We start from the raw sequence: 24,992 nt of genomic DNA on the forward strand, positions 1-24,992 counted from the left end.
GTGACACTTTTTTGCTATTTCTACTTTTCAAAATTCTGTTCATTTTTACTATAAGAGGTTTTTTAAATGGTTCCATATTCTTAGTTCACTGTGATGCTATAGTAAATTGCAGTAAATTCACTGTGATGTTATAGTAAATCCCCAGGGATGACTGGAGACCAGTCCAAAGCGAAGGTCAACTTAAGTCAGTTAATTTAGATAAGGATATCAGTGGTATCCAAGAGTAAGCAAACAAAGTTTGTATGTGAAGTATCTTCATGACTAACTTACTAGTATATAGGCTAATGACTTCACATCCTTTTTGGTATTTATCAGTCATCTTTGCACTTTAGTTTCCGTTGGCCTTTTGGTTGTTCAGCTGCATGTGACTCGTGAAAAAGTCACATAGAAAAGATCTTTTCTATCAATGGTAGCCTTTGGCTACGTATTGATAGAAAAGATCTGAGGCCTTCCCCCCCCCCTCTCTCTCTAATACTATCCATTTGTCTTTTCCTTCTCCTAATACTAACTGGCTTTCTTGCACCCCTATACTAACTACCTCTAGATCTATGATGAACATCCGATGATGTTTTCACTGAATAAATGTTGAAACCGGTCTGGGCAGTGGCCTTTCCCATAATACTTAGCATTATACACACCAAAAAGGATGTGAAGTCATTAGCCTCTATATACAAGTAAGTTAGTCATGAAGATACTTCATGTACAAACTTTGTTTGCTTATTCTTAGATAAAGAATAAACAAAGAATATAATTTCTTCGCATCTTTAATTTATCTTGGCTGTATACAAAGAATGTCTTCAGCTCCCTTTTAGGACTGTCCCACTGTATTTCAATAGGACACATCTCCAGACAGTACCCTAATAAGGATTGCAATACCGGTAAACCCGTTTCCCCATAAATGGCACAAAAAATTGGAGATTGGGTTCGAGGCTATCTGGTGAAAAGACGTGCCATTAGGAAGCTCCTGAAAGATTGATGAATTTTGTTGATTTATTGAGCGTTTTCTTATATTTCTTGGTGTATTTTTACTATATTATTGTAGTTTTTTAGTGTATTTATTGTACTACAGCATTTAATAACATAATTGAAGAAATATTATTAGTTTTTACTACTCTTAAAAATGGCAGAAAATTCATCACAACCAGACAGTATCTAAAGTTCAAGTTACTACTGAGGGAGAATGTTTGCCCCGATGGGCAAAAGTGTTGCTGCAGTGATGTTGATAACTTAACTGAGGATAATCTGACATTGGAAATATCCTGATTAAAAGAAATTATTAGAAAATTGACCAGAGAATTAGAAAAAGGTGAAAAAATGTTTAACAAAATTTAGACAGGATAAGAAAAAGGATCTGAACAAGAAGAGGCAGGAAAGCACTGAACTTGGTAATCATAATATTAATAACAACAAGGTTAAGTCAATTAAGATCTAAGAAAAAAAAAAGGTAATATTATATGGAGATTCAATCTTAAAATTTGCACATGACTGCCAAGGAAGTCACTAATTCTTGTTTCCTGGGGGAAAAAATTAAAGATATGACAAACATAATTGAAAAACAGAAAAGAAAAGTAAAAATAAAAGTTCTGGTAGGAACTATTAATTTAAGTAGCAACAAATATAGTATGAGAGAAGATATGAAAGGTCTGTTGGAAGAGGTGAGAAAGAAATCTGAGAGAGTAAAAATTGTAGGCTTGCTACCTAGATATGACAGTACTGAGTTAAGGAAGGCATCATCATCATCAAATTCCTGCCATGTACCCTCAAGGGGTGTGCAGGATATGATAGTACTACATGAAAAAAAAATTACATCATTACTAACTTCCTATCTACAATTTTCCTCCAAATCAGTCTGTTACCTGTCAAGACTCCAACATTATCAGATCTTATCTTTGTATCTTCTAAGGCAGGTTTTACCATATCAAACCACCTATATCTTGGTCTTCCTTTGTGTCTTTTTCCTGCCAACCTGACAGAGAACACTTGTTTTGCTAATCTTTCCTCTCCCATTCTGTTTAAGACCATACCACCTGAGATTATCTCTGCTAAAGCATTCCTGGATGCTGACAATGTCAAGTTCTTTCCTTGTTTTCAATATGATATTGCCATTCAGCCATCTGTTCATGCCCCTAATATTTCTCAGGGCTCTCATATATGCAGTCTCTGGTTTTTGGTCAAGTGTTTTACTTCTGAACCATCTCTCAGATCCATAAGTTAAAATTGGTTTGAACACTGTCTTGTACACAGCTAATTTAGTGTTTTGACTAATTTTTCTCTTATTCCATATAAAATTTATTCAGTTGACTTCCTACCATACCAGCTTTGTTGATTCTGTTGTCTATTTCCATATTTAATTTAACCTTCACTAAAAATCATGCCTAAGTAGCTGAAATGTTTTACTTGTTTGATAGCTTCTCCATTCACAATGCAGGTAATATTTTCAATGCTTCTGCTAATTTTCATTATCTTTATCTTGTTATTGCTGACCTTCATTGTTATTATTATTATTATTACCCCAAGACCTCTAGGAGTCAAAGACTCATCTGGGAGGTCCTTTTATCACACACACACAGCTCATCATACTGTGCCTTGAACACAATCAAACTCCTTACAGACACCACACTCTCAGGCAAGGCATTCCATTTACAACCTCTGCACGAAAAACCTGCCCCTCACTCCCCTACTCACACTCTCTTTGTGCAGTTTCCAGGAATGACCTCTGGTTCTCCCCTCATCTCCCACTATTTTCTGTAGAACTTCTCCAGCATTGATCCTATAACAACTCCTTACCAACTTGTAGGTTTCTATCATATCTCCCCTCTTCCTCCTGTCCACCAGACTCTGCAAATTACATCTTCTCAATCTTTCCTCATACTCAACATTCTAGAGGTTAGAAACTATCTTAGTCAGTCGCCTCTGGACTCTCTCCAATATCTCTTCATCCTTTTGAAAACCAGGTGAACAAATCTGGACACAATAGTCCATGTGTGGCCTAATCAAAGCCTTATACAATGCAAGAAGAATCTCCCTACTTCTACAAGTCAGTGTCCTCCACATCATTCCCAGAAGCCTTTGTGTTGTCTTCACAATTTTGGCTATGTGTCCCCTAAATTTCAGATCCTTATCCACTATCACCCCCATATCTCTTATTTCTTCCACCTCCAACAATATATCCTCACCAAGCATAAATTCTGCATATCATCTTTGTTGTTCAAATTTTAAAACCTTACATTTTGCAACATTGAACTAACATCTCCATTTCCGTGCTCAATCACTCAATCTATTCAAGTCTTCCTGTAAGGCCACAACATCTTCACTACTCTTCATGGTTCGTCCCAACTTCGCATCATCTGCAAACAACTGAATATCTCCATCCAAATCTTCACCTATATCGTTAATATACAAGTTAAACAGTAATGGCCCCCCAAAACAGACCCCTGAGGCACTCCACTAGTGACTTTCCTTTTCTGGATATTGCTCCCCCATACACAACTTGTTGATACCTATCAGATAGCCAGTCTCCAATCCAATGTACTAATCTAATATCCAATCTCACCTGCTCTAGTTTGACTATCAATTTATTATGAGGTAATCTATCAAAAGCCTTTGCAAAATCTAAGTATATTACTGTGTATCCTTTTCCTCTGTCCAAGGAAGCAGTCACTTTATTGTAATAAGTAAGTAGATTACTAAAACATGATCTCCCTTTAGCAAATCCATGCTGTCCATCTAAGATAATACCATTGTTATGAACCCAACTCTGAATCCTAGTTCTCACAAGCTTCTGCAACAACTTAACCACAACACCTAACACACAAATAGGCCTATAGTTTGATGCTTGAGTTCGATCACCTCCTTTATGAATTGGCACAATCTTGCCCTCCTTCCACTCCTTAGGAACTTGACCGAGTGCAAGACCTGTATTAAAAAACATGTCAAGACAGGTGTCAACTTCCTGGCACATTCTTTCAGAATATGTGGCGAAATATTTTCAAGTCCCACAGTCTTATTAACATCCAGTTTACTCAACTCCCCATACACCTCTTGCTCACTTACAGTCAGTCTCTCCTCCCCATCATCTACTGCTCTCAATTTCTCCATGAAGTCCATTCCCAAGACTGAAAGACCTTTATGAATTGCTCATTAAGTATCTCCACCACATGTTCTGCAACAGCTGTCTTTATACCATTTTCTTCTATCAATGTCATCCTTCCATAATCAGTCTTTCTTTTGCTGGCTACATATCAAAAGAACTCCTTAGGATTCTTTTTGGCTTCATTAGCTAACTGCTGTTCATACCTCTCTTTAGCTACCCTCACCAACCAAGTCACCATATCTATTCATGCCATATCTATTACAACAGTTATTCAATTTAGTCAGGAAATCTTGCAGACTTCTAGTGGATTTATTTAGAAGTATAACATCGTCCACATAAAGCAAAGAGTTGAGATTAACAGGTTTAATATCAGGTTTAATTACCCCTTTCCTTCATAATGTGATCCATATAGATAATGTACATCGTTGTCTGACACCAGATTTAACATTAAACCATCTTCCTGTACTTCAATTCTAATTGCTGACTTACAACTCAAATAAAGACTAAGTATTGCTTGATATAATGCCTATTGACACCTTATAGCTGTAGCGTTTTGAATAGCTTCTCTCTCTTGGCACCTAGTCATATGCCATTTCCAGATCTACAAAACTTTAACAGATCTTTGTCATATTCCCATGATTTCTCAACTATTTGTCATAAAGTGAAAATCTGATCCTGAAAGCCTCTATTTGACCTGAATCCAGCTTGTTCTTCACCCAGCTTTTCTTCCACAATCTTTCTCAACTGTTTCTGAAATATATTTGCGTAAATCTTACCAGGGACACTCAGTAGAGAAATACCTCTGTAATTCTCACATTCAGTTTTATTTCTCTTTTTATATATGGGTGCTATGAGAGCTCTGCTCCAATCATCCAGAATTCATACCTCTGAACTATGCAGTGCAGCCACTGTAATACTTTTATACCTCCATACTTGAGCATTTCTGGTTGAATATCATCTACTCCTGCTGCCTTTCCACATTTCAGACCTTTGATCGCTTTTTCTACTTCAAGTATGGATATGTATTCCTGACTGCATCCCTGTTGAGTGTTTTTTACCAGTGTGCTATCACTGCTTGTTTCATTTAGCAATTTTTCAAAGTAATTACTCCATACTTCAAGGATATCTTTTTCTCCAGTTTTCATGTCACCTTTATCATCTCTAATTCCTTTTACAGAACTCTTTCTTCCACATCTGAGCTTCTTCAATAATCTCCAGAATATCTTGCCACTTTCTTGATATTTATTTTCTATGTGCTTACCAAGTCTTCCCATGACTTTTGTTTAGCTAGTTTTACACAGTGTTTAGCTTCCTTACATTTGTCTCTGTATTCTCTAAGAACACAAGCTGTCTTATTTGCCAAGAACTTTTGATATGCTTTTTTCTTTTCCTTCACTGCCTCCTTAACTTTCTGTGTCCACAATGGAGTTCTGATTTTTCTATCCTTGCAGACAACTTCACCACATGCTCTCTGGCTGAATCAATCAGTGTTTTCTTCAGGGCTTGCCACTGAATCTCCAAGGTTTGGAGGTTCAAACTCTTTCATTTTTTAATTGAAAGGGAGATGGTAAATCCTGTTTTATTCTATAGCTGGGTCTGAAACTTGGATCGAAATCCATAGAGTTTCATGCCGAAAAAACTATCGGCAAGTCCAAGTGTAAATGATCACTTGGGTAGTACAACACCAGGGCAACTCCATGCAAAGGTGGAGAAAGCTCCGTCACTAACTTTAATATTCTCTCATAATGTAAAACCCAGCTCTAAGAGATGTATATATATTGTTTTACATTATGAGAAGAGGTCATTAATCAGACCGGTTTCAACCTTTTTTTTGAGGTCTCATCAGTGAGTAGGTAGACCTGGAATATCAAGGTTTTTAAGTGAACACGAACTTACATACCTCTACTATTGAATTGCCAAAGTGGTGCACTCCTATATTGTTAATTATTGTTAATTACTAAGATAATAAAGGTTGAAACCGGTCTGGATAGTGACCTCTTCTCATAATGTAAAACAATATATATACATCTCTTAGGAGCTGGGTTTTACATTATGAGAGAATATTAAAGTTAGTGACGGAGCTTACTCCACCTTTGCATGGAGTTGCCCTGGTGTTGTACTACCCAAGTGATCATTTACACTTGGACTTCCCAATAGTTTTTTCGGCATGAAACTCTATGGATTTCGATCCGAGTTTCGGACCCGGCTATAAAATAAAACGTGGTTTACCACTCCCTTTTTTAATTAACAAATTCGCTGGTAAAATAGCCTTTTGGCTTATTATCATTCATTTTTTCTTGAATAATGTTTGTGTATTTTAGTCTACAGTTCACATCTGAGAGCTACTCAATTTTTATTTGCTTTAAAACTTTCTTACATGTTATTCCTTTCAATATGAAATTCAATTTTATTCTGCTGAAGACTAAATGGTGATCACTTCCAATTTCAAATCCTCTGTATACTCTGGTGTCCTGCACCAGGAAGAAAACATCACTATCAACAATAACATAATCAATGAGACTTTTCTTATTCCTTGCCTCTTCTCTCCATGTGAATTTGTGTGCATTTTTATGTTGGACCATTTCCTACTCTGCTATTTATTATTATTTTCTTTCTTACTCTGCTATTAAACCATTTCATACTCTGCTATTTATTATCATTATTATTACGAGTATCTCCATGGAGTCAGAAGATTCATCGCGGGAGACCCAAACTATCAAAACGATATCTATCATACCTCTTCTTGAATTCATTTACAGATGAAGAACTCACAACTGAATCAGGCAATGCATTCCATTCATTCACCACTCTCCAAGAAAAAAATCTAGTTTTCACACCCTTGTTAACCACACTTTTCCTTAATTTCCAGGGATGACCTCTTGTTCTTCCATCACTATCACACAGCTAAAATATTTCCCCTACATCAATCTTATAAAAACCATTTAGCAATTTAAATGTTTCTATCACATCCCCTCTTCTCTGCCTATTCAACTAACCTCTGCAATCCACAAGCTCTCAATGTAGGGAGCATTTTTCACACCACTCACCAACTTAGTCACTCTCCTCTGAACCCTCACCACCTCCAAGGAATCCAGGCAACCAGACTTGAGCACAGTAATCCAGATGTGGAAGCATCAACGCCTTATAAAGCGATAATAATCTTTTTATCTCTGGATGTTAGTGTGTTCTTCAATAACCAAGTAATCCTATGTTCTATCTTGGATACCTTGATTTTATTTAGATCTCCAACAAGGACCAACTTTTCCTTTTTCATTGTGTCAGATGCTTTCTCTAAAGCCTCAAAAAATTCTTCCACTTCTTCCTTAGTAGAAGTTTCTGTGGGACCATAGGCACAAGTAAATCTCATTGTCCAGTTCCCCATTCTGATATTTGCCCACATCACTCTGCTTAATACTGCCTGCCATTCAAGAAGATTAGCCTCGTATTTAGTGTTGAATACTATCACGATAGTTAAGGAAGGCAATCATAGCAAATGATTCCATGGACAGGCTGTGTGAAAGAAATGAATGCAAGTTTTTAGATGTGTAGGTGTGTCGGATGGCAGAAAAAACTTGTATAAGAGGGATGGCCTGCACTTAAATTCGTTTGGCATCAGGAGCCTAGAAAAATTACTTATTAGGATGATACCTAATGCACAAAGTCAGGAAAATAGATCATCTAGGGAGGAATGGAAAAAATGTGTGTGAAAGTTCAGCTATGATATGCAAACATGTTAAAGATATGAATGGCTTTGAACATGGTATGTATTTGGCAGAGGGGTGGAAAAACATGCTTTAGGTTTGAATCTTTTGAGTATGTCTCGGGAGGGAAAATAGAAAGTTCTACAACAAGGCCAAATAGATCATATCTAATTATAAGAATAGACTAGGTGGTAACATGGTATGTATTTGCCAGAGGGGTGGAAAAACATGCTTTAGGTTTGAATCTTTTGAGTATGTCTCGGGAGGGAAAATAGAAAGTTCTACAACAAGGCCAAATAGATCATATCTAATTATAAGAATAGACTAGGTGGTAATTGGATATCCTTTCTTTTAGGGTAATTGTTTAGGGTAAGGTAATTGGATATGTTTATACACAAATGGCAGGAGCATTCAGAAACAATGGGGGCTGAGTTTGTTGCTTTATTGAAACTTGGTTATCAGAATCAGATATGGTAACTGGGATCAGATGACGTAAGTTTGGTTAGGGTAGAAATGTAAGAAAACAATAATGGTAACAACATCGCATACAGTGGTGAGTTTGAGGCTATCTGTTGTGAAGTCAAGGCAAACAGAATGAAATATATGGTGGGATGTTGCTACAGACCTGGCAACTCATTTGCAGGAGACAAAGAAATTCCAATTTTGCCTGATGGGTACTAAACGAGTGATCATTATGGGTGACTTTAATTATCCAAACATTGATTGGTATATGAGAAATCTCATTATAAGAATGAAGAGGAATTTATTGAATTGTTGTGAGACAACTTTCTCAAGCAGCATGTGAAAGAAGGACCTTGAGGTCAAAGAGTTCTGGATTAGTTCATAGCATCAGAAGGGGGGGGGGGTCTCTGTTAAGTATATGACTATTTTACCACCAGTTGGTGAGCGTGATCATGCCATGCTTTCCTGGAAAGTATCTAATTGTATTGATGTTCCCATTAGAACAGGTTACATGCTGAACTACAAAGCTGGAAATTATGATCAACTTAGGAGAATACTATCTTTGGTCCCATGGTATCAGATACTGAATGGGTAAAATGCCAGCAATACATGGGAATCTTGAAAAAGTGCTTAAATGAGGCAGTATATGAATGTATTCGTAGTGGTCGAAAAATAAATAGGTTGAGAGTGAAATGGATGTGCAACCTTATTAAGCAAGAGATTCACAAGAAGAAGATGTGGAAAGAATATCATGAAAATAAGAGTGAGAGGAGTTATGAAATATATAAAGCTCAGGCCAGAAAAGTAACGACTATTGTGCAGAAAGCTAAATTGGAGTACGAAAAGAAATCTAATAACCGATCGTGGGTAGGAACCACATAAAAAAAAAATGAATAAATAAATCCTATAAAATTCCTTTAATAATATATGTTTCTATTGTGTCTACCTCTTTTTCACCTATAACTAATAATTATATAGTGGGTTTTTATCCTTTATCCAGGTGTAAGCAAACAAAGTTTGCACCTTAAGTATTTTCAGGACTGAGGCAACTCGTGGTAAAGGTGGTATAAATTCTCATCACTTGCCTTAGTATCTCCCATAATGCAAAGCACATCTCCTTGTGGACATGTATAATGTAATGCATTAAGGGAAGGGCCACTACCCAGATCGGTTTCGACCTTTATTGAGTTCTCATTAGTGGGAACCAGACCCAGAAGTGGTGATACAAAGGTGGAAGTAATGGAGAAGTAATAAAGGTTGAAACAGGTCTGGGTAGTGGGCCCCTTCCCTTAATGCATTGCATTATTATACATGTCTGCAAGGAGATGTGCTATGCATTATGGGAGATACTAAGGCAAGTGATGAGAACTTATACCACCTTTACCACAAGTTGCCCCAGTCCTGAAAATACTTCAGGCACAAACTTTGTTTGCTTACACTTGGATAAAGGATAAAAACCCATTATTTAATTAGTAGCATAGCTAAGTGAAAAAACTTCCATATGCCTATAATTAATCTTAGTAGTCTACAGTATTCCATAGACCAATCAAATTTTCATTACTCACCTTTGGGTCTCTCCACCATTTCCACATCCCATAGAATTCAGGCAACCAGATCTGCTTGCAGTAGACCATATTAAAGCCTTGTAGAGGGAAATTTCCTTATCCCAGCTTATCATTGTTTCTTCAACAACCAAGTAATTTGATGATTGTTGAAGATATGAGAATATGTTGCATATATGATATGCAACATATTCACTTGGCAATTCTTCTTTATTCAAACTATCAATCTGTTTTAGTCATCCTGCAAGATCATTATACCCAGTCAGAGCAGCATGGCTTGATTACTGCCAAATTCTCTGATTATCACCAGATCTGGCACTCTCAAATCTTGAGTACACTCCATTACATGTTACCTGGGGTAATATGTAATGCAACTCACCATCTCCTAGTTAATCATTCAACTATACATAACAGAATCAACACACAATACTACATGCCATCCACCATCACCAAAAGTATATTTTGTCTGTAAAATCTATGTGTTCTCTCAGCTAGTTTGCCTGTATGTGAGATGAAAATTCTGAATTTCCAGAAAAAAATCCTGTTGCCTCCATATGAGATTGGCTAACTCACCTTCAGTTGAAAAGGTCCATATAAAGATTTCACTCATCTTGATGAGAACTGAACTCATGTCTTTTCCAATCTATTTCCTGATCCTGAATACCTCTGCCATTACACACACACACACACACACACACACACACACACACACACACACACACACACACACACACACACACACACACACACATAATATCCTCTTCATCTCATAACCTCCCTCACTCCTTGTGTTGATTATTCCTCAAGTTCAAAACCATGAAGCCACTAATCCTTTCTTTTAACGTTCAGGGGCAGTCAGCATTCATTTTGATAAAATTATGGAGACTAGTAGCAAGTTAAGAATAATTACTTTAATTTCTCAATGTTTCAACCTTCATATTAAAATCATAATCCGGAACACACACACACACACACACAGAGGTTACAATTCAAACAGTAAGTCATGTCAGAGAGCAGGTCAGTTATTTAACTTGCCTCACCTGTAGTGAAAAAAAAAACACATGAAATCTGTGTCATATTTTTACATGGCCAAAGAACAAATTCACATTATCCTTTTTAATACAGCAAAATGGTGGTCTAATCACAAATTTAACATAAGTGTTTGTTATATTCTAATTGTAATTCATAAAGAACTCTTAGAACAAAAAGTTATATCAGCAGGATATGTACTAACCATATTCCTGGGATTTTTTGACCATTGTTCATGTTGAGAAGTATTATTATTATTATTATTATTGAGAAGTATGTATTATTATTATTCAGGACTATAGAGTCCTGAATAATAATAATAATAATAATAATGGAAATCATGTTTTTTTTTTTTTTTTTTTTTTTTTTTTTATGGAAAAATAAATCAACATTTTGAATTAAAAAAGAAACAGCTAAAGAGATGGACGATTAAGTGAAAAAATAAAACAAAATAAAATCAAAACAATTTACTTGCCTACTCAGTGATGCAACCAAGTTACTAGCAGAAGCATGTAGTGGAAGAGGAACTCCAGCAATTCTTATGTCATCCATGCAACCCACAAAACCCATTCTTATGTCTTCATAACCCATAGTGGTAGCATGTGAATGCACTTCAGCTCCAAAAAATATATCATTACCATCCAGATTAAGTACTTCATGAGCACCAGGAGTATTTCCTGAAGTATGAAAACGGCCATCAACAACCAGCTCAGCTGAATTTCCTTGTCTTTCAACTCTCACTTCATGCCAGTTTCCGTCTGTAATTTTTTTCTTCTCTACTCTAAGAAGACCTTCTCCACTTCCACAATCAAACCGATACTGCACATTTCCATTGTTGAGCTAAAAAAAAGTATAAGATAAATACTTATAGGACTTCAACTTTAGGCACACTGTAAGCATACTTTGATTATGAATATAAATCTGGAATAATTGAGTATTCATCACTTTTGCCTACATTATTAGAAAGAACTGAGGTTGTTGCAGAAGGTTATAGCATTTAGATGAATTTTAATGAGCAATGCACAGGTTGTGCAGAAGAGAGATGATGTAGAGTTTGTGGATCTATCACCTGAGTTTGATGGACTGCACTTAAATGCATTCAGAGTTAGGTGTTTAGAGAGAACTTTGTTCTTTGAGAGCGTGGAAGTGCAAAGTCAAGAAAACTAAAGAAATTAGGGTGGATGCAGATGAGTATGTGTGAAGTGAATGAGTGTGTGAATGAACAAAAAATGCAGAATCTAGTATTTCAGGCAGTATCAAATGTTGTAATCAATTCAGGATGTAAAGGTGGTTGGAAGGGCTAAGGGGATGCCAGGAATAAGGAGAACTTCCCCTTATTCCTGATGAAAAGCATCAGGAATAAGGAGGAGTTTTTGGCATTGATTAGTGCAACCTTGCCAAAAGTTATAGCATTAGTGAGACTTGGTTAACAGCAGATAATGTAGTTACAGGATAGAATGTAATGGATTTAGTATTTTTGGGAAAGATAGAGCAGACAGGATGGGTGGAGGGGTACTAATGATGATAGCAGATGAATTACAATCAATAAGAGTAGGAATCAGTCAGGCAGATGGAAGATTTTTTGAGTCAATCTAGTTCAAGATTGAGGCCAGCAGGACAAAATATAAAATTGGTCACTGCTAAATGCAAGGAGGCACCAAGATTGATGTGGAAGATATGCATCAGCAGATTAGAACAACGAGTGCAAGTCAAGTAATTATTATGGGGGACTTCAACTTTGGAGTATAGATTGGAAGGAGGAAAGATCATACAGCAGGAAGGAAATGGAATGTATACATTTACTGAGAGATAATTACTTGAAGCAGCATGTAACAGGGGGGGGGGGACTCAGGGTATATGAGAGTGTAGGATCTTGCTATAGGAACAGAAGACTCATCCATAACTAAGATGGCAACATTGCTCCCAACTGGGGAAAGTGATTGTGTGATCTTGACTTAGGAGGCAGTAAAATGTGGAAATTCCAGTTAAGAAGGGGTATGTGGAACTACAAGGAATGTGATTATGATACACTTAGGAGGCAGCTTGAAACAGTACCAGAGCATAAAGATCTGTAAGGGAAGTATGTTCACAGTTCATGTAGGATAGTGAAGGGGTATCTGGAGGAAGCAACATCACTGTATATCCAAAGTCAGGAGGGTAAATCAGGTAGGAGTTAGATAAGTAGTATCATTAAGCATGAACTGCAAAAATAGAAAATATTATGGATGGTACATAAGGAGAGAGGTGACCAAATATAATTTGTGAAAAGTACAAGGATAAGGCAAGAAAGGGGACTAGCATGGGAAGGAAGGCAAAATAATCGGCAAAATCAGAAGAAATTAGCTGAGCAGGCAAAAGAAAATCCCAAAGAATTTTTTTCATTATGTAACAAGTAGGAGGAAAAATGACCGCAGAAGGGTAACTTTAATGAGTGCAGATGTTAGAGAGGTAACAGGAACAGAAGAAATTGTTGACCTACTGAATGATAATTTTTTTTTCAGATGTATATCAGTCAAGTGAACATACTGTTATGGCAGAGGTGACAGGGACTGCTATGAGAACAGAGGTTGATGAATTAGAGATACTCAGAATATTGCAGAATTTGAATGCAAATACAGCCGTGGGATTGAATGGGATATCAGCTCGCATTTTTTAAGAGAATGTGAAGGAGAACTGGTGATTTCATTAACTAGGCTGTTTAATTTAAGTCTCAGCTCTGGCAAAGTCCCATTAGAGTGAAAGGAGGGTAAAGTGATTCCTTTGCAAAAAGCTGGAGCTAAGTCTGTGGTAGCAAATTACAGACCAGTCAATATCTCAGGAGTGGTGGTAAAAGTACTGGAAAAGTTGGTCAAAAGAGAATTCAAGAATCGGTGAATAATAACGTACTCTATGAGGGTGTCATGGCTTTGTGAAGGATCAGTCATGCATTAGTAATCTACTAACTTTTTATAATATGAGGTGTGGCTATTAAATAACAAGACCGGTCGCAAAAATGTGGTTTATTATTACAAGTGTACAACTTAATTGTTATCCCCTTCAACATACTCCCCTCCTCGATCTATACACTGTTGCAAATGAATTTTCCACGTTTTCTCCTTTACCTCATCCACTGACTGAAAACGGGTGCCCTTCAATGCAGATTTCAACTTTGGAAAAATGCAAAAGTCGCATGGAGCTAACAGAAACAAAGAGATAATCGATGCAATGGAAAACTCCCAGCGCATCGATGACTTGCAGCACTGCTTCCAACAATGGAAAATTTGTATGCAACGGGTATAGATAGAGGAGGGGAGTATGTTGAAGGGGATAACAATTAAGTTGTAAAATTGTAATAATAAACCACATTTTTGCAACCAGTCTCATTATTATTAGCCATACCTTGTAGTGTGACAGCTGAGTTAGATAAAGGGAATGGCAACATGATAATACTGCTGGATATTGCAAAGGCATTTGACATGATACCAAGTGGAATTCTGTTACACAAACTGCAAGAAATGGGGATGGATATGAAACTGATGTATATGAAAGAGTGGTTGATGGATAGATACCAAAGCGTAATGCATGGAGGAGAAGACTCCAAGAGAAGGTAAGTGACTAGTGGTATGCTGCAGGGCTCTGTGTTTGGACCATTGCTGTACATATTTCTATTGTATGTACATATTTCTATTTAATATGTACATAAATGATACAAGAAATAATTTGAAGAGAAATATTTAGTTGTTTGCTAATGATGCAAAGTTGGGTAGGTTAATAGTTAATCAAGTAGAAAGCTTGCAGGATGATTCAAATAGGCTAACACTATGGGCAAAAACATAATGGATATCAATTTAATGTTGTAAGTGCAAAGTTATGCATTCTGGGATACAAAGATTACACACTGTATACCACAGTGAGAGAACTGTACTCTATGAAATTGATGAAACCAGGAATCTGGGGGGGGGGGGGTAGTGGTAGATAGAGAGTTGAAGTTTAGGGGCATATTTCTAAAGTAGCCAAAGTAGCTCAGGTTATTACTTGGTTATCGAAGAACACACTAAGAAGCAGAGATAAGGAGTTATTATTCCTCTTTATAAAGCCTTGATACGACCACATCTGGATTACTGTGCTCAGGTCTGGTCACCTGAGTTTCTTGTGATGAGGAAGTGATGGAGAGAATCCAGAGGCAAGTGTCCAAGATGGTGAATGGTCTGTGGAATGCTCCCTATGAGGATTAGATTGAGAGTTTGTGGATTGCAAAAGTTTGTTAGTAGACGAAAAAGATTGAGATATGATCAAATCATTTCAGTTACTTTAAGGATTTTATAGGAATGACGCAGGGGAAATATTTCAGCACCTTACTAGAGGCGAAGAACAAGAGGTCATCCCTGAAAGTTTGGTAAGAGTGAGGTTAGCAAGGACGTGAGGACTAGATTTTTTGCTTGGAAAGTGGTGAATGAATGGAATGGGTTGCCTGAGTCAGTCATGTGTGCTTTCTCTGTTAATAGTTTCAAGGAGAGGTGCGATAGATATTGTATTATATTGATACTTTGAGTCTCCCACGATGAATCTTAAGATTCCACAGAGGTGGCTGTGCAATAATATTAATAATTATAATAATAATATTAATGAAATCAACTAATGCCTTTTATTCTCTTATAGTGAGCAGGCAACATCATTTTAACTCTATCTAAATATTTTTTGGAGACTGAGTGGGTAATAATAATAATAACAATAATAAATAGTAATTGCTAATTAGTTTGATAAAATGACTGGATATTTTTAAGTTGATTAAAAAAATAACTTTTTATAATTTAAAAAATTTCCATCTCATTTAATACTAAGACTAATGTTTTTGATTTTATATGCTTTAAAACTCTTTCTTTACCTATTTTTTATGGTATAAGCAACAAACTGGCATTTAGAATTTAAATGTGCTTTTTAAATAAACCAGAATTTGGAAATTAAAACGAATAAAAATCAAACCATGGTAATTGTATGCATCAGGGTTTTTAATAACAGTAACAGTAGATGTTAATCTGAGCTCTTTACTTTATGCAGATGATGTTATAATCCTAAATAAATCTACTTAAAGTCTTCAGGATTACTTAACTAAAATGAATTTAAAAGATATATTTCAGTGATTACACCACATTTTTTTATTATTCAGTTATATAAAACACTGAAATAATAGTTCCCGACCAGTTTCGTAAATCGTAGAATTTACATCTTCAGGGGGTAATTAGTATAATTTAAAGTTTAAACAAGAGAATTAATAAATACAAATCATAACCGTCTGGCTATTCATAAAACTCAAATAACAGAATGCAGATATATAACGCTATTGACGTTGAACAATACTGGACGATGTCACGTGTTCTTGTTCTCGTTCACACAGTCCGAGCTTAGATTGAGGTAGATTTTTTATAAGAGCTGACCACACTTGATTGAGAATTAAACCTTGATTTTTATTGCATTGGGTTGGGTTTTTTAACATATTAGCAGCTTCTTTAAATTTTCTTATATAACTGTTGTTTTCTGTGTATGACATGTTGTTTTTTGCCAGAGTACATCGTGTCCAGTGGAAGTGGTATGGAAAGCAAGACCCAATTATTGTTCTCTTTTGTATTGTACGTCTTTTTGGTGTTCAGCCATGCGTATTTCTTTTTCGACACCAAAAAGACGTACAATACAAAAGAGAACAAAAAACAGGTCTTAGAAATCGAATACAAGATTGGGTTGATGGACATAGTATTCTTTATGATGGTCAACATGGATTTGTAAAGGGTAGGTCTTGTTTTAGCAATTTACTTGCATTTTATGACATGGTAATGAGCATGTTAGATAAGGGAATATCATAGAGTGATATTTTGGACTTTGCACAAGTGTTTGGTAGATTATCACATGATAAGTTATTGTACAAGCTGCAGTCGATGGGAATAGTAGTATATTTGATAGATGGATCAGAGATTGCCTTTTTGAATGATACCAGCAAGTTCTATATGATGGAGCACAGTCTAAAAAAAAAAAAGAGTGTAACAAGTGGTGTCCCCCAGGATTCTGTTCTTGGGTCCCTGCTGTTTAACTTGTTTGTGAATGATACATCATGTGAACTGACTAGGAATCTTGAGTTATTTGCTGATGATGCAAAGTTTGGGAGAATTATAAGTAATGCCACTGATATTAATTTCCTTAAGGAAGATTTGAAGAAACTTTTGACTTGGACAATAGAGTGGAGTTGTAGTTTTAACATTAACAAATGAAAAATGTTGCATTTTGGAGTTGTTGTGTCGGAAAATGTGATGAGTCATCTCCTTTTTCCGACCCAACATAGAGTTAGCTTAGAAGGAGTGGATAAGGACATACTTATGCCTCCAAACAGAAAATGTGCTCATTAATGACCCAAGAACATGTATATATCCAGATTAGTAAATTCTAAGCAATGTTCAAGTATCCCATAAACTAAATAGAGAAGGTTTGCTAAATCTATTAAGGTAGAAAATCATGTATAAATTCTAAAAAGATGTGTACAAGCTAATAATAGTTTTAGGCCATGTCGAAGATAGTTCGTGGCCACGGTATCCAATCGGCAGCCGCCGTACGTATGACGACACCACCAAGTGAGGGCCCTGTTTTGGAGTATATAGGTTTTGGCGGGGATTTGAATCGCCCTCTTTTTTCCCTTCTCATTTCGTCGGTACCTGGTTTCCTGTGCGGAAGGCTGTATAGCTGTGAAAAGCTTGCCACCATGCGTAGCAAGAATCTCCCCTTGCTATGTGTGCTACGTGGATCAAAGCTGCAGCTATAGTGTGTCCAGATTCCTAAGAAGAAAGGGCCACTGATGAGTTAACGTCAGTGTATAACTCAGTGTAAGAGTGTTTCGTTTTGTGTGGAACAAAGGAATAGTGAAGCCGCCATTAAAGAAAGTACAGTAAAGAAATCCGAATATCCAGATAAAGCAAGAACGGCAAGCAGAAATCTTTTCATATTAATATCGGAGTAACCGTGGAGTAAGGAGAACTGATCCTTAAGAACACAGCCCATTTCCGTGAAGTGTTACAAGAACTGTCTGCAGTTTGGACATTTTGTCTATATCTAAGGAAAAGGCATTTTAGGCTTGAGCCAAGTAGGAGACCGAGGCTACGAACTGTTTGTGTCTAAAGAATAATAATGTTATACTGTTAAAACCTAATTGAATGTTAACTAAAATTTTGGGGGAGGATTAAGTCTAAAATATAAGAAGGAGCACTGCCTCAAGAAATCTAAGTCAGAGATAATGAATTGACTTGTATTTATATGTAATTAGCACGTGTGATAGTAGATTGGTTATTTAGTATATGTTGTCAGAGTCTGAGGATAGTTATATATATATAAGTGAAGGAATTTGTGTCAGTATAGAGGATTACAGTGTAGAAATTTTGGATGTGTCAAATTTAGAAAAGGGAGGGAACCCAGACTCTTTTAATTTAAGGATTAACTTAAGATTAATTTAAGATTAATTTAACTTAAGATTAACTTGAGATTAATTTAAGATTTGGTCCCCAGGATTTGAAGGGGATAAATTAACTGTGGAAAGGATACAAAGACGGATGACAAAGATGGTTTCAGGACTGTACAAGGATAGTTATGAGGATCGGCTGAGAGAATGTGGACTGCAGAGTTTGGTGGATAGAAGAAGGAGAGGCGATATGATTGAGACTTTTAAACTGTTGAGAGGTGGTTACAGGGTTGACACTGGGGAGTTCTTTCGCTTGGTTGAACAGCGCGAAGGAGTGATGACAAGAGGCCATCCCTGGAAGTTACGAAAGGAAACTGTGAGCAAGAGGGTTTGTTTGGAGTGGTTTCTTTGTGTGGAGGGTGGTTGAGCCGTGGAATGCATTGCCTGATGGAGTGGTGGGAGCGAGAATGGTCAGTGAGTTTAAAGAGTGGTATGATAGACTTTGTGTTTCTCAGGGGGGGGGGACCTCCCCTCGATGAGTCTTGACAGACTTTATGTCTTAGGAAGGATCTCCCTCGATGAGTCTTTTGACTCCTTGGAGGGCTGAATAATAATAATAATAATAATAATAATAATAATAACTAACTTGTATCATTATGTTTTGTGCTAAAATAAACGTATTTCTTTATGTGTAATCAAATGAGTTTGTCATGCTTTCTGTGGATTGAATTACTGCTTGGAAAATTACGAACCGTGCATAAAAGGGGAATCCACTAGTAATATAAGAAACGGGACCATGACTGCATACTTCATGATCCCTGCATTTTCCTTCTAAATAATCTTGGTTAATGTATCAGAATTTAGTTGCCAGCTGGTGCAGTCATTAAATAATACAAATTTGTCGGCAAGCTACTTTACTTATTATCAGTTAATTCGCTTGCCGACAAATTTGTATTAAAATTTAATGATAACAAAAGATAAAGTTTAAGATAGGACAAATAAGAGATAAGACGCCAATAAGACCAAAGTCATGAAGATATAACAGAGTGCAGAAATATAAGGCCAGGTCCTATCTATACTGATGGTGATATACTGCAGAAAGTGGATAAAATATTTGGAAGGAATGGTTGACAGAGACTGAAGTTTAGAAAGTACATTGTAAGTGTTGCAAAGACTGCATATTGTAGTGCCCCCTATGATATGAAGTAGTCTAACATGTAGGGATAAGGAGGTGGTTGCACCAATGTGTAAAGCACTGGTCAAACAGGATTATTGTGTTCAGATTTGGTCACCTGGTTTTCAATGTGATGTAGAAACATTGGAGAGAGTCCAGAGAAGAGTGACTAGGACATTATGCGGAATGCTGGCTATGGAGTATGATGATGAGTATGTAGACTCTTTGACCAAAACAGATGTGACAAATGATAACTGACATTGAGTTTAATAGGTCATGATAATATAGATAGTTAAACTAACTAGGCTTCTTCTGGGTGGGAAAAAAAAAGGAAAAAAAAATACAATAAGCAGTAAACATGAACATATATGAACAAGAAGCCACTAGCACTGACAGTTAAACTGAAACTAGTCAAAAACTATATAAATTAAGTGAATATTAAATCCAACATAATTTCAGAGCCGAATACAGAAACTATAAAATTTTCGTATTTGAAAATTGACCAGAGAGCTTGCGGGAATACACTCACTGCCATACTATGAGTTATCCTAGCTGAACCAAGTAGGCGAATATACGCTGAAGTGCCCGTATATCGCCTACTATTGGTACATTTTAATAAGGTTTCACTGATCTGACAGCTGTTTCAAACTCATTGGTTTTCGTCCGAGATCAGGCAGAAACCTAAGAGAGCAAAAACTCTCAGTACTAAGGAACTCGAAGCGTCAGAGAGGTTTATTTTCCATAAGAGAACTCTCGATCAGTGCTTAAAGTATTTACTAAAATAAAGAGCCAAAAGGCTTCAATTCGGCGATGAAAAATTTTTTAAATTAAGTGGATATTAAATCCAACATAATTTCAGAGCTGAATACAGAAACTATAAAAGTTTTGTATTTGAAAGTCGATCAGAGTGCTCGCGGGAATACACTTGCCGCCATACTACGAGTTGCCCTAGCTGAACCTAACAGCAAGCACACACGCCGAAGCGCCTGTATGACATTGAAACAGCTGTCAGATCAGTGAAACCTTATTAAAATTGACTAATAGTAGGCGAATATATGGGCACTTCGGCATGCATACTTGCTATTAGGTTCGGCTAGGACAACTCATAGTATGGTGGCAAGTGTATTCCCGCAATCTCTTTGGTCAACTTTCAAATATGAAACTTTTATAGGTTTCAATACAAAACTTTTTATAGTTTCTGTATTCGGCTCTGAAATTATGTTGGATTAATATCCACTTAATTTATATAATTTTGCATCACCAAATTGAAGCTTTTTGTCTCCTTATTTTAGTAAATACTTTACGCACTGACCGAGAGTTCGCTTACAGAAAATACACCTCTGACGCTTCGAGTTCCTTAGTACTGAGGAGTTGTGGTGAGCCAGTGATGAGAGTTTTGGATCAGCATTTGTTCAGCAGAAGGTAAGGGTTTTGGCTTTTAATGCAACTTTCCCAGACCTTCTCCTGTTCCCGTCAGTAGTCTTCTGCCTCTAGAAGGAGATTTCGACTGCCGGTCTACACTTGGTGGAAAGAAGGGACAAGGCAGGTCCTGAATCACATAGCCCCCATTAAATCACAGATTGATTTAATTTAAATCATTGCTGCTACTTCGCACTTTTTTCAACGCTCAGATTTGCTGGCAGTCCTTTGCAGCTGTGGGATTCTCTCTGCGGGTAGACCACTGATTGGGTATATGGGACTTTTATGCGGGACTTAAGAACTCACGCTCTTAAACAGTGCTTTTACACCCTAATTTTCTCATAATGAGTGAAGTTGATGCCCTAGTAGAGTCACTTGACAGAGGGCTGGCCATAATTTCAGAGTCGAATACAGAAACTATAAAGTTTCAGATTTGAAAGTTGGCCACAGAGCTTGTGGGAATACACTCGCTGCCATACTACGAGTTGCCCTAGCTGAACCTAACAGCAAGCACACACGCCAAAGCGCCCATATATTCATCTACTATTGGTACATTTTAAAAAAGATTCTTAAAAAATTTGAAATTAATTTTTACTCTATGTTGGGGGGGATGACAAAGAGGGTGACAACAATGCTCCAAAAGAAGAGAGGCTGGACTTGGTGATCTCTGCCCTCTCAGACTTCACAGAGGTCCGAGTGTGCAAGAAGTGAAAAACCACCAAAAGAGGATAGAATGGAAGAAGATAGTCCAGTTTCAGACCCCTCTGCCTCCACTAGGGAAAAGATACCTCCAATCATATTCTGCGAAAAACAAAGATGGATGTCTCTTAGGGCCGCCATATCTAATCTACAGATCTCTTATATCACCGCCAAAAATGTCACCGACAGCATCAAGATTCAGCTGACCACAGTGATGGACTATGGAAAACTGACAGGAAAAATGAATGCCAGAGGCATTCAGTATCACACCTTCTCGCTCGGCTCAGAGAATAATCTGAAGGTGGTGCTCAGAGGAGTGCCTGAAGATGTATCCACAGAATAAGTGTGGCTGCTGATCTATGCCATCAGGACCTGCCACCCATCAAGGTCAACAGAATGACCATAAAAGACAAGACTATGATGCCACTAGTATTAGTTGAGATCCATCAATCTTACAAACAGATTTATGACCTGACATCAATCTATGGACTTAAAATCAGGCCAGAACCCTTAAAGGAAAAGGGGCTTCAACAGGTCAGTGCCACAGATGTCAAAAGTTTGGCCACGCCCAGAAAATGTGTAAGGCTATAGTTTAAATGTCTAAAATGTAGAGACAGTCACCCAACCAATATCTGTACAAAGCCAAAAACAGCTAAATGCACCAACTGCAGTGGCCCACACACAGCCAACTACAGAGGATGCATTCAAAACCCAAAAAATAGAAGATCGAAGACAGACAGATACTCTTCCTCCTCCAGTAGATCCATGCCAGAGGCCTCAGCTCCACAGCCTCTCAATGACAAGCAAAAATTGTCAGAAGCCCATCTGCTGCAGTCAGAGGCCTTTAAAAGAAAAACTCAACAATGACAGACAAGGACATATGTGGATGTAGTCCGTTCTAAACAGATAACTTATGAACAAGATCAGCCAGTACCACACACAAACCTGACAGCTATCATCACTTCTCTGGCAAATATGCTACTAGACTTCAGCAGATCCAACCCTATGCCATCCTCTACTAAAAGATTCCTAAAGGATATACAAACCATCCTCACAGCACTCATTCATGAACAGGAATAAACTAAATCCAGACTCTCTGCAGATTATCATGTGGAATGAGAATGGTATCAGAAACAAGGTCTTGGAGCTCCAAAAGTTCACCCCAAGACATCAGCCAGATGTAGTTTTGATAAGTGAAACGCATATGAGACTATTGGACAACCCCTCCCAAATCGGGGGATATCATATGTACAGAACTGACAGGCTGACCCACAGAGGCAGCAGCACTGCCATTTTCATCAAAAATTATATTAGTCATCACTCTGTAAACATCCCACCTACCACTAATCTTGAGGTTACATGTATAGAGGTTCTCACGAGCTCAGCTGGTAGACTAAAAATCTCTGCAGCCTACAATCCTCCATTAAAATCATTACTGCCCTCGGATTTGGATGCCATCTTGGGCATCAGAGAGCTTGTCATCATTGCCAGTGACTAAAATGCCAAGCATTCTGCCTGGAACAGTGTGAACTACCAATAGGAATGGCCATATACTTGCTAACTATAAAGGATCCAACAATGTGGTTGTGGCAGGTCCCACTGAATCTACCCATCATAATACGTATGGCACTGCTGATGTCTTGGACATAGTCACACTGCAGAATGTGAGACTCCAGCTAAATGACACTAAATGATCTTTCATCTGACCATAATCCAATACTGCTGCAGTTGGGAAACCAAGAAAACCCCCCCACACACACACACACTCTCATTCATATCATGGGTAAGGTTGTCCAAAGTACTCCCGAAATATATTGGTCCTGTTCCGCTTATAAAATCCAAAGAAGAAATTGAAACAGCTGTTAAAGATCTGACCCAACAAATTAACACAGCCCTTGCAACAGTCACTACTTCCACAACTGCCCTCAGGCAACCACTTGCCAGAAGATATCATGAACCTGATCAAGGAGACAAATAAGGCTAGAAAAAGGTTTCACAATACCCGTGCACCACAAGACAAACGAATCCTGAATAGGCTCAATTCTGCAGTGAGAGATGTCCTTAAAGACATAGAAGTCAACTTTGGGAAGAAAGATTGACTTCTATCTCTCCTGACAATCACTTCATTCGAAATCTAATAAGATCAAAAACAAAAACAAATCTCTTCTCCCCCCCCCCTCCAAACAGATCTGGGCCTCATCCACACTGATGCTGATAAACCAATGGCAGAAAACTTAGACAAGCAGTGTAAAATCCTCATATGAATATCTAGAGTTCAATCACATCTACAAGATCCAGCGACATGCCAGATGTTCATTAAAACCTTCTGTAACATGCTCCAATCAAATTGCACCCACATCCAGCAGAAATATATGATATAATCAAGAAACTAAAAAACAAAAAGGCTCCTGGACCTGATGGCATCACCAACAAGGTGATTAAGCTGGTGCCTCGTATAGCTATTGTACATCTGACCAACATAATTAATTCCATCCTCCGTTTCAAACATTTCCCTTTCTGTTGGAAAGTGGCAGATATAATTCCAATCCATAAGACCGTAAAAGACCTGCACCTGCCTCAAAATTATCGGCCAATCAACCTAATCTCAAATTTGGGTAAAATCACAGAAAAACTTATTCTTACCAGACTCCAAGCCTCTGTACACAAGTTAAACATTCTTCTTAAAGAGCAGTTTGGATTTCATCAATTCCATAGTACCAGAATACATCTCCATTGGATACAATTGGCATCAATGCACTGGGGCTGTTTTCCTTGACATAGCCAGTGCATTTGATAAAATTTGGCATTTCAGATTACTGCATAAACTGATCTCAACTGGAATACCATTGGAAATGGTTCACCTAATTAAATCATACCTTTTTGACAGGTGTATGCAAATCAAGATCAATGGTGCAGTATCAGCACAGAAACGTATCTTGGCTGGAGTCCTACAAGGATCCTCACTAGCTCTGATTCTGTTTTCCATATACATATCTGATATTCTGCACAATCCATTGTCATCTATCATGGCCCTCTACACGGATGATACAGCAATATTAGCCAGATCTCTACAACCACATCTTGCCATCAAAAAACTGCAAGAAAACCTACTACAGATTGAAAAATGGTTCTCCAAATGGAGACTGCAAGTAAATCCCCAGAAGACTGATTTCCTAAAGGGGACATCTTCCTGTTTAACACAAAAATCCTCTGGCAAACACCAGAAGGCTAACTTTCAGCTGTCATACCAAGGCTCTCTGTGTAAAGTCGTCAAAAGCCATTGCTCAACTCTATCCCCTAATCAACAGGAACCGTAAACTAAACACCAGAATCAAACTACTTATATACAAACTGATGGTTCATCCTATACTCACGCTTCTCTGGCTTGGAGCCATACCACTGATACTAATAATTCTCAAATTACAACAAAGTGCAAAAT

General features: G+C 37.4%; 1 protein-coding gene across 1 annotated transcript in view; it reads right to left on the minus strand.

The window, feature by feature from the left end:
- Positions 1-24,992, minus strand: part of kug (FAT atypical cadherin kugelei) — a 599,114-nt gene that overhangs the window by 38,294 nt on the left and 535,828 nt on the right. The window contains exon 29 of the mRNA XM_090401756.1: positions 11,323-11,687. Coding sequence (XP_090257882.1) covers positions 11,323-11,687 — 365 coding nt within the window. The remainder of the gene's footprint in view (positions 1-11,322; positions 11,688-24,992) is intronic.

The sequence above is a fragment of the Typopeltis vanoorti genome, chromosome 2, assembly GCF_054136105.1.
Source record: "Typopeltis vanoorti isolate ZY-2024b chromosome 2, IOZ_Tvanoo_1.0, whole genome shotgun sequence".
In the NCBI taxonomy this organism is placed as follows: Eukaryota; Metazoa; Arthropoda; class Arachnida; order Uropygi; family Thelyphonidae; genus Typopeltis; species Typopeltis vanoorti.